This window comes from Lepidochelys kempii, chromosome 25 (assembly GCF_965140265.1).
Source record: "Lepidochelys kempii isolate rLepKem1 chromosome 25, rLepKem1.hap2, whole genome shotgun sequence".
NCBI lineage: Eukaryota > Metazoa > Chordata > Testudines > Cheloniidae > Lepidochelys > Lepidochelys kempii.
The window spans coordinates 7,797,925-7,808,874 of NC_133280.1; the positions used below are offsets into that span (position 1 = coordinate 7,797,925).

The 10,950-nt window shown below is 57.8% G+C and overlaps 1 protein-coding gene across 5 annotated transcripts in view; it reads left to right on the forward strand.

Annotated features, from left to right (window-relative positions):
- ZNF414 (zinc finger protein 414) overlaps positions 1 to 10,950 on the forward strand; it is a 30,870-nt gene that overhangs the window by 11,261 nt on the left and 8,659 nt on the right. Inside the window, exons 2-8 of one of the 5 annotated variants that reach the window (XM_073324278.1) lie at positions 2,183 to 2,336; positions 4,053 to 4,163; positions 5,165 to 5,272; positions 6,385 to 6,490; positions 7,161 to 7,699; positions 8,735 to 8,785; positions 10,099 to 10,257. In XM_073324278.1, the coding sequence (XP_073180379.1) occupies positions 2,183 to 2,336; positions 4,053 to 4,163; positions 5,165 to 5,272; positions 6,385 to 6,490; positions 7,161 to 7,699; positions 8,735 to 8,785; positions 10,099 to 10,257 (1,228 nt within the window). Of the gene's footprint in view, positions 1 to 2,182; positions 2,337 to 4,052; positions 4,164 to 5,164; positions 5,273 to 6,384; positions 6,491 to 7,160; positions 7,700 to 8,734; positions 8,786 to 10,098; positions 10,278 to 10,950 lie in introns of all 5 variants that reach the window. The other 4 variants (XM_073324279.1, XM_073324281.1, XM_073324280.1 and 1 more) reach the window with 4 other exon arrangements.

Below are 10,950 nucleotides of genomic sequence, written 5' to 3' on the forward strand. Positions count from 1 at the left end.
GAAGAGGGGACCTTGAGAAATCGTCAAATCCAGCCCCCTGCACTGAGGCAGGACCAAGTAAACTTAGACCATCCATGACAGGGATTTGTCCAACCTGTTCTTAAAAACCTCCAGTGATGGGGATTCCACAACCTCCCTTGGGAGCCTGGTCCAGAGCTTAACTACCCTGAGAGTTGGAAAGTTTTTCCCTAATATCTAGCCTAAATCTCCCTGGCTGCAGTTTAAGCCCACTGCTTCTTGTCCTGCCTTTAGTGGACATGGAGAACAACGGCTCAACATCCTCTTTGTAACAGCCCTTAACATGTTTGAAGACTGTTATGTCCCCTTCAGTCGTCTTTTCTCAAGACTAAACATCTGGGTTTTAACCTTTTCTCATAGGTCGGGTTTTCTAAATCTTTTATAGTTGCTCTCCTCTGGACTCTCCAGTTTGTCCACCTCTTTCCTAAAGTGTGGCACCCAGAACTGGACACCATCCTCCCACTGAGGCCTCACCAGTGCCAAGTACGGTGGGACAGTTACCTCCCGTGTCTTGCATACAACACTCCTATTAATACATCCCAGAATATTGGCCTTCTTCAAACCTGTATCACATGGTTTGACTCCTATTTAATTTGTGATCCACTGTAACCCCCAGATCCTTTGCAGCGGTATGACCACCCAGCCGCTATTCCCTACTTTGTAGTTGTGTGTTTGATTCCCCCCCACCCCCCCCGCACTTCCTACATAAAGTACTTTGTACTTGTCGTTATTGAATTTCATCTTGTTGAATTCAGACCAATGCTCCAATTTGTCAAGGTTGTTTTGAATTCTAATCCTGCCTCCCAAAGTGCTGGCGACCCCTCCCAGCTTGGTGACCTCTGCAGATTTAAGAAGCATCCTCTCCACGCCGTGATCCAAGTCATTTAATGAAAATATTGAACGGTGCCGGACCCAGGTCTAACCCCTGTGGGACCCCCCCTACCCCTCCCAGTTTGACACTGATCACTACGACTTGAGTGCAGTCTTTCAACCACCCATTTTGTAGTAATTCCTAGTTTGCTTATGAGAGCGTCATGTGGGACAGCCTTACTAAAATCCAAGAGATCCCCCATCTACAGCTTCCCCTCTATCCGCTGCGCCAGGAGCACTGTCGAAGAAGGACATTTGGTTGGTTTGATGGGATTTGTTCCTGACTGGTGCTGCCACCCCACACCCTGGCCTGAGGGAGCAGTATAGGGTGTCCCGATTTTATAGGGACAGTCCCAATTTTTGAGTCTTTTTCTTATATAGGCTCCTATTGCCCTCCACCCCCTGTCCTGATATTTCACATTTGCTGTCTGGTCACCCTAGAGCAGGAAGCCCCTGCCATCTGCTCATGCCGAGAACCTGACCCAGCTTTGTAGGGGCAGGTCCTTCACCAGGCCCTGAATGAGCAGCAGTCCCCACCCACCTCACCAACCGTCCCCTCCAGCAGCTCCCCCTTCCTTTCCTTCCCCAGCACCATGTGCTCCTGTCCACCCCAAGGTCCTTCTGCCCAGCTGCTGCCCCTGTCCAGCTCCAATCCAGCCACGCTGGCCTCTCCTCGGTGGTGGGGGACAAGGGGCAGGGAAGGGTGAGTGGCAAGGGAAAGCAGAATGCTGGTGGGCCAGGACAATTCCCTAACCTGCCTCCCCACACAGACTAAAATCTTCCCTGTGAGCCCCTCCCCTCCCCGTTGGATGGGCCTCCCGTTTTCTCGCTGTGGAAGTCTGATGCTCCAGTGGCCACAGGCCGAGGTAAAGCTACCTCCTTAGCACCCAAATGCCCCAGTAGCTGAGGAGCAAATAGGTGGATGGGGGGGAATTGGTCACCGCTGTTCAAGCAGCTTGTCCCATGCCACACTCGGGAGGGGCGGGGCAGGGGAAGCTAAAATGTTTTAAGGAGCAACTAGTTCGGGGGGCAGAGGAGGCCCTGCTTTTGGGGGGCAGCCAGCGGTTGGCATGATGTTCAGAGGATGTGGTGGGCTCCCCGCTTCAATGGGCCACGCAGCTTTGTATCCCTCCCCAGACTAATCACCCCTGGCCTTTTCAGCCTCCTCTCCTAAAGAACCTATCCCCTGCAGGAGTCCATCACATCTGGCAGCTGGGGAGGGGAGGCGTCGGTCTTGCACGTTCACAAGACCTCTCTGTGCACGGCTGACCTTGTCCTCTTGTGTCTGGTTTAGCATCACCAGGAGAAGAGCCCCTCGCCAGTGCCCAGCATTGCCCGCTCCGCCTCGGCCCTCGCTTACCACGAGCACTACGCCTCGCCTGGCCCTGTCAAGAGCAAAGCCCTGAAGACGGAGAAAGACGCAGCGTTGCCCTCCTTCTCCTTGGGCGGTAAATACGTTTGAGGGAGCAGAAGTGTCTGTGGGAGATGCGGAGGGTGGATGCAGGTTGCAAGGCAGTTGGCATGGGAGGGAAGAGCCACGGGCTCTGTGTGTGTGTGGCAGGCTGCAGAGTGAAGCCGTCCATTCGTGGAAAGCCCCCGCTCACAGTAACACACAAGCGGAACCCGTTGCGTGGGTTCCCCCCACGAGGCTCTGCTCGAGGAGGTGTCAAACGTGGGATATCGGGAACCATGTGCAGAATTCTCCTGCTGACGCAGCTGAGCACTCCTCTAGCATGGTGTGCGTCTCATGGTCATTGCTGCCACCTCCCACCCGTGTTAAGACCACATGTCCCTCTTCAGGTTGGATAGAGGCCGTGATGTGAGCTAGACGAGCGCCAGGCTGTCTCCCTTCCAACCCCCCATCTTCCCATTCTGAAACCTTTCTCCTCCAGTCCTTCAGGCTTGGACGGGGTGGGCAGGTGACTTAATGGATCAGACTAAGACGGTGGAAAGATCTCTCCAGCTTCTCGCTTGGAATTATGGGAGAACAGGATAATAAATGCTTTTCCCACTTGAAAAAATGTCTTACCCTCTTCAGTGTAGCTGAATTTGGACCTATGAACTCCCCGCCCCCAGGTCTGGACCGTGGCATAGCCCTGGTGGTGAAGATCTAGTGTGTCCCCTTAGTTTTCGGGGGGGGGGGGGATCCATTTGGGTCAACGAAAGTTCTGACTTCCAAAGTGCATCCTTCATGTGCTCCATGGGACTCGTCCCTAGGCGAGAGACGCCCATGTGTAGAACTTTTCTGGGCATGCCCTTCTTGGATCCAGGGGCTAACGAGTTTTATACAAAGAATAGCTCTTTGCTCCAGAGCAAACAGAGCCTCAGAACTTAGTGCATGAGCTGGACATTGACTTTTAAATGGCCTTGAGGCCTTCATTCCTGCTGGCCTCCAAAGGTGGGATGTGGAAGACCTGGTGCCTCAGAGCAGCTAGGAAATAGAGATGAGCCAAGACGTGACCACAGAGCTGGTTCCTTGTCCCCAGATGCCCTGTGGAGGGGCCTGCATGTGGCTCCCTCCCAGCATGGCTCCCAAACCTTTCCGAGGTGTTAAAAGCCTGGCGTTCCGGCTGAGAGCCTATGTCAAGAAGCTCAGGTGAGACCCATGCCGGAATGATGTACTCGGAGGTAGGTCTGTGCCATGGCTGGCCTGTGCCCTTAGCCTGAGTCAGCTGGTCTGTTTAATTGCAGTGTAGATGCTCCCAAGCTCTGGGATCATCCCACCTTGCAGGGTCCTAGATCCTGGACTCTAGCCTGGGGCCAGACATCTACACCGCACTGAAACCGCCCCATAGTCCGAGCCCCCAAAGCCTGAGTCGGCTGGCACGGGCCAGCCGCGGGTTTTGAATTGCAAGGTAGACCAGCCCAGATGCTTCCAATAAAACCAAAACCCAGGTTCAACTTGAAAAGGAATCCAAACTCCTGGAAGTGGCACCCAGCAATGGCCTTGATCGAAATACAGAACTCTGAGACCGCCACGACGGCTGAAATATCCCACTGTGCCTAGCGCACTCCTGTTCTGATGGCCTCTGCCTGGTGGCTGACTGGCAATAGCTTTGCTATGCACTGGGCGACATTGCTCTTGACTGCAGCTCGGCCTTGCCCGGCTGCTAGGAGTTCGTCTCTGGTGGCCACGCGCCCGTCGTAATTCAGGATCTCTCCAGCAGGCGACAATGACCCGGCAGTGTCGGGCAGCCAGATGCACCCAACGGGAAGTGGAGGCAGCGGGGCTCAAGCTCAGGACCTGCGGCTCCCGAAGCGCAGACCCCTCCCAGGTGAGCTCAAGGGAGCAGCAGTGCATGGAGGGGGGAGGAGGTAGAACTGTGATTCCCAGCAGGTCCACTCTCTTCCAGCAGAGGGCACCGCTCCAGGTACATTCAAAGGGCCACGACCGTTCATCCGTTTTCTCTAGGGAGACTAACTCGAACTTGTCCCTTAAGTGTTCACCTGGGATTCTTGCTAGTCTGACGTTGCCCCTTCTCGGGGCTTTCCATCTAAGCTAGAGAAGGGGGAGCGGTTTGGGTTCGTGCCGGACTCCTTTACTATGTTCCTGGGCTAATCTGCTAAACTCTTCCTGCTTGCCATCTCCTCTGGGTCTTCTCCCTGGCACCGTTCTCAGGGCAAGGGAAAGCAGTGGCTACCTGGAGCAGGGGAGAGAGACCAGGCAGTGGCAGGAGAGAGGCAGAGGTGGGAAGAAAAGAAAATGGGGACCACACTGTAAAAGGGTCATGATGGGATCTTTCTAAGGGAGAACTGAAGCTCTGGACCCTTTGTCTCTGGTCCAAGCAGAGCCCAGGCTGATAGGGACTGGAAACTGTTGCCATCTGACCACTCAGCAGCCTGTATGACATCAGTTTGGTGGGTCTCCTCAGGGACAGTGCAAAAATCGCCATCGCGCCGTGTGAACTGGCCCTGTTGGTGGCTCATCTCGGCAGAGAGCCCCAGCCTGAATGAGCCATTGGGGATCCCCCTAGGTCCGGGGTGAGGTATGCTGTGGGGGGAGCAAAGGGCCGTTGCTGCCATCTGCGCCCCTTTCCTGGGTAAACCCGCTACGTGTCCCATCTGCAGGATCTCTGGCCCAGATCTCTGCGAGAGGCAGCCGGCCGTGTTCTCACGGGTAGCTGGCTTGGGCATGACGCACATCAGCCAATTCTGACGCCAGCCGCGGAGGACCAGCGAGGCCCTGCACTTCTTCTGGGGAAGAGGGAGGACATGAAGGGAGGGGAGATACTGGGGCTTGGGAGATAAATGACCCGGCGGCTCTCTCTCCTTCCAGGGAAGCACTACCCGTGCTCGAGCTACGGCTGCAAGCTGGCCTTCCACAGCATGCAGGAACTGATGGATCACATGAGAGTCCACTACAGACCCACCCAGTCCCTGGAGGGTAAGACCTGGGTTGCATATCATCCCAGTAGGGTGCTGGGAGAAGGGGGCCTTGCTGCCGAGAGGTGGGGTGCCAGGACACCACGTGCTCGGGCAGGCTGGATGGGGAGGCCTCGTTATCCCTTCCCAGTGCTTCCTCTGGGGCATCGGCCCTGCTGGGCTACTTCTAAAGCGTCGGTTTGCTGTTGATGACTGAGCAGCTGGTGACGAGACTCCAGCCTGCGGGTTGCTTGTGGGTGGCTTGCGTGAGTGTTTGTCGGAGCTGTGATTGTCCACTGAAGTCGCATGGTATCGCTACCCACTGACCGGCTGGTTGGAACTCTTGTGCAGGGAGAATTGTAACATACAAGTTTGCAAGGCTGGGTTTACGTGGGCTTGGCTCCAGTACAGGTGTGGGACTCTCCCAGGAGCTCAGTTCTCCGTTGCTCCGACAAGGAACAACGGGAGGTGCTGGGTACTCTGGTCGTAACTTTTTATAGCGGTACGTGGGAATGGGAGCTCGTAGCTATAAAACTGGAGGGTGGGGGGGGTGGTTGTGTTTCAAACCCCCCCTCGTCCCCCAAGACAGTGTGAAGCGGCACTCGCCCAGCCAAGTGTCCGCAAACAGCAGCTTGCTGATCCCAAACGCTCAGCCCACTGGCTCTGATCGTACACATGCTCCCCAACGTGCCCCCGCTCTGTGCATCTGGCTGCTTGGGACCTAGATCAAATCTGCCCCTTGGCTATCAGAGGAGAAGCTAATTCACTAACTTCCCCACCTCCAGGTTCTCTTCCAAACCCCCTCCCCTCATCTTATCAGCCACTCTCTGCCGAGCTGCTGTGCTGGTAAACTGTATAATTAACCTTTTTTTTTTTTTTTAACGGGGCGGGGAGGGGTTTGAAATGTGCCTTGCTGTGATAACTGGGTCCCCTGCCTTCCCTGCAGAGGGTTACTGGCAAATAGACATTCTGTGCGTGTTTGCAGAGGTGAGCACTGTGCATGACGAAGGGGCTGGGCTCCATAACCACTGCGTAGCTGGTTATAAAGAATCCCCTAGATATAAGTTGAGACCGTTGTGTCTAGGGTGGACCTGACGGAGTGTCTCACCGACCCCTCTGCCCCTCTTCTGCCAGGTAAAATATTCCACTGCCCCACCCAGGGCTGCACGGAAACTTTCCCCAGCATGCAGGACCTCGTGGCTCACATGAAGGTGCACTACAAGCCAAACCGCTACTTCAAGTAAGTCCCCTCTCCCCCACCGACCCCCTCACTGGTCCCAGCGAGTCCAGAGCCCCCAGATCTCCTAGGCAGGGCACTGCACCCACCAAGCTATTCTCCAGGGCACTGTCGTAAATGTGCCAAGCAATGGGGCTCTCTCCTGTGGCTTGGGGGACTGTTCAGGAGGCAGTGGGCTTTGCCCTGCAGGGCATAATTTTTTCCTCCGCTCTGTGCTGTCCCTCTGCTTGTGGCCGTGCCCCTGAGTGATCCGATGGGCCAGTTCTTCTCCCTCCTTGGCGCTGGCTTTGTCCCCTGCAGTCTAGAGCCCCACAACCCAACAGGACCCGCCTCCGAGGGTCAGGCTCTGTGCTGCGGAGTGACCGCCAAGGTGCGCAGCGCTTGGGCAGCGCAGCAGTGGGGCGGCGGCTGACGAGAGGGGCCCGTGGCCGCTGGCACTGCTGTGCCAAGCCCAGGGGCAGGAGGCAGCCGCAGCTCTGACTCCGGTTTGGCAGGGGGAGGTCGGGTCAGAAAATGGCTCCACCTCTGGCCATGTGCCTGGAATGGCTCCTTTCTACATGAGAGAGAAAGTTCCTGGTCCACTCGGCTCTTGGCCTCTCTGCTGAGCCTGCAGGATGGGGGCTTCCCCTCAGGCCAGGCTGTTGTGGACTCGCCCTCTCCTGTCGCTCCCCAGGTGTGAGAACTGCCTGCTGCGTTTCCGAACCCACCGCTCCCTCTTCAAGCACTTGCACGTCTGCTCCGACAGCACCAGCAGCCCGGCTCCAGCGCAGAAAGCCGAGAAGCCCACCCCACCTGCTACCTCCGGCCTGGAGAAGGACCCCCCGGCCAAGCCCCTGGAGGCGCTGCCCAAACTCCAGAGCGTCATCCGGCACATGGAGAAAGAAGCCATCCTCCCCAGCATGGACGCTGTCTCCACCGCGGTGCCAGCCTCACTCCCCACTAGTCTCCCTGGTCTCCACGGCTCCCTGGAGTCCATGCCTCTGGTCTCTCCGGCCTCCCACCCGTTCCCTCTGCTGGAGCCCTCGCTCTTCGGGCCATCGTCCTTGACCCGGTTCTCGGGCCAGCCTCACTCCACGGTGCCGGGGCCTTTCCTGTCCTACATGCACCCGTCTCCCTACGGCTTACCTCAGGCTTCGGTTCAGCATCGCCTCAGGCCGTACCTGCCCAGCCAAGGCCTCCCAGTCTCCAATGCTGTGTGGAAGAAAAGTCAAGGTGAGAACACAGGGCCAGCAGGTAAATCTGTCCTCTTCAGTTGGGAATCACCCATGCTACAGCAAACCTCCTTCCAGGCTCGCCCCAGGCTGCTGCTGCGAGAATCCACAGGTGGGCAGGGAGGCACTTCCAGCCGAGGACGCTACCCACCAGCTGCCTGGTCTTCCCCCTGCCACCCTGAGAATGAGAGAGATCCCACTTGCTCAAGCTCCTAGGTTCCCTCTGTCCCGGACTCCATGGTGGGTGGGGTGGGTTCCAGTGGCCATTTCTCCGCCCCTCGTCCCACGATCTCACCCCCAACAAACCAGCTGCTCGACGGGAAAACTTGATCACAAGGCCCACGTCCCTCCTGGAGGGCTCCCCAGACGTGGGGCGTGACGCAGGATCCCCTTTGCCCTGCTCTGTTTGCCAAGGCCTGGGGGCATATTGGGCTGAATCCCCCGCTGGCTCAACCTCAGGAGTTACCACGCCAGCTGAGACTTTCCCTCTCGTTCTGTAACCGAGGTCGAGACTCCTCCCTGGCCTGTTCCTCCCTCGCTCCCTCCCGCCAGCCTGTGGCCGCTGTGCTCAGCTGGTGAGCCCCGCTCCCTTTCCTGTGATGACCGTGGTCGGTCTGCGCTGGGGACTCCTTCGGCACAGGATCTGGCGGGAGGAGGAGCCCCGGTGACAGGCTATTGCGACTGCTGCCCAGCTAACGCCCTGGCAAACCTGCGGATGGTGTGGGCACCGGGGCGTGTTCCTGGCTCTCATTTGCTCCAGTGTGAAAGTCCCTCCTTGTGCTAAAAAAAATCCCAGTTCAGCTTCCCCACCCCCAATCTCCGTCCCGCTTCCCGCCCCCTGGAGATGTCCGTGGAGTCCTGCAGGGGCAGCGCGTGGAGCGATGCCCCCTGGTCCTGTCAGCCTTGTTCTGAAAAGCCAGTGGCAGCTGGACACCGCTGGCATCCGAGCCAGGGCCTCTCGGTCGCTTCCCTTCCCCCCCCCAGCCAAGGGAGGGGAAGGCCTAATGCTTGTCTCGCCCCTCGATTCCCTTCGCAGGTGTGTGCGTCGGCCCACGCCTCCCATGCTTTGGCTCAGGTGTGACTTCAGGTTAGTCCGGCACCTCTCGGCTTTGGGCTGCTCTCTGGTCACTGGGTGGTGCTGCTGTGCAGTGAGGGGGTGACCTGCCCTGGGAACAGGGGAACCCCAGGAAAGCAGGGAGGAGGGCTTGAATTAGCCACGTCACACAGGACAGCAAAGGGCTCTTAGTCCTTGGAAGGCCCAAGGGCACCACCCAGGGGGCAAAACAACCACAATACGTGTGGTTGGGAGGCTTAGTCCAATAACGGTTCATTCCCTCTGAAGCACCTGGCATTGGAAGACCGGATACTGGGCGAGGCGGCCTGACCCAGTCTGGCCGTTCTGGCGTTCTAACCTGCAGCCACATGCCCTGATTGCCTCTGCGCTGCAAGCTAAGCAGGGCCAAGACTGCTCAGTCACTGGATGGGGGACCTCAGAACCCCTCGATAAGGGACATAATACAGAGGCCTTGTACGTCAACCGTTTAATATCTCTAGCTGACAAGGGAGGGTGCTGCCTGCCCTGGTGGGGGGGAAAAGTCTATCCGTTGTCTGGGACTGACTGCTGCTGTGGTGTCTTGATGGACAAGACTTCTTGTTTAAACCAAACCCTGTGCGGGGCTGGCTTTGTTACCCTCAGCCTGAGGCTGTGTGCCATGTTGCTAGCGTGTGTCTGGGGGGCGCTGGCCCCGATACCTGGGGAGGGAGAGTGGCCCTGCAGTTTCTGGGGGCTCTGACCATTTGCAGAGCAGGGATGGTCTCGGAGGCCTGGCAGCTCTTGAAAGCAGCGTCTGCTGGCCTGTCCCTGCTGGGCAGCGTGGGAAATCGGCTGCTCTCCTGCCTTACCAGGGAGGCTTGGATTTCCCCAGCCGAGCCAAGCATGCGGCAGTGAAGGCTTTGGGCAGGGGGATGACCTGCCCTTTTGGGGCTTAGCTGGAACAGCCACTGGCCCAGCCCCCTGCCCCTTTTCTATGTTAGGGGCGTTACAGTAGCCGTGAGAGGCACCAGTGACCCTGGCCACCCTGCTGGGTGCTGTCCAGAGAGAGACAGTCCCTGCCCCAAAGCGCATACTGTCTCAAGAGACAAGACAGGCCAAGGGCGGGAGGGGACCAGCTGGTCAGTGGCAGAACTGGGAATAGAACCCAGGCATCCTGAATCCCCGTCCAATATACCATGCTGCCTGCCTTGGCCTTCGGATCTCCCTTCCTGGCGGCCATCAGCTGCTGGGTGCGTCCCCAGGTGCTGCCCAACAGCTGAGCAAGCCCGAGGGGGGATGGCCGTGTGACCGCTATCCCAGGGCAGCAGCGAGTCAGGGCCCATGCTTTCCACCCCCCTGTGCTGCAGGCCACTCCTCCAACAGCCGCATTGTGTGGGAGCACACGCGAGGACGCTACACCTGCATGCAGTGCCCGTACTCCAGCGCCTCGCGGGAAGAGATGACGCTGCACATTGAGGATCAGCACAAGAATCCGCCCCTGCCCAGCCGCCTGGATGGAGAGATGGGTGCGGTCCAGTGAGGGGAGGTGGGGGATAGGAATCTGCCATGCTTGCTGGTGGGAGCTGATCTGGGGATCCGGATCCCTGGAATTCAGCCCAGATTCCTTCGCATGACAAGTGTGCCTGTACTCTCAGGGGGAGGAGTGGGTCATATCCCAAAGTCACACCCTTCCCCAGAGCCTGACAGGGCTGCAGTTTGCCCCTCCTGGCTGGAGAAGCAGGGAGCCTGGCTTGGTGAGGTTTAGGGGGGGAGAAAAACTTCTCGCTGATCTAGGTAGGGGAGTAAGCCTCAATGCCCAGGGAGGGGAGAGATGGGGCCACTGCTAAAGCTGCCATAGAAATGGCCCCCTGAGGTTAACTGCTTCCCCACTTGTCTGAGTGGCACCATCTCCATCCTGCAACCTGTCTGGGAAACCTGCCCCTTGCCCGGGTGTCCTGGCCGAAGTGCTCCTATAGGGGCCAGTGCATTGACTCCAGCTCCACCCATGAGCCCAGAACAACTGGATGGTTCTACCAAACTGCAGTGACCTTAGACTTATCATTAGGCTTTAGAGTCAGGTGAGGTGCCTGGAGCAGATAACAGCCTGGGCCTTTCTACCAGCTCCTGTTGTATTGGACCTGACCAGGTTTTCTTGGTCACCAGCTGGGCTAGAAGCTTGCCTTCTACACCAACCCAACACCGTGGGCCTCTGCTGAGAT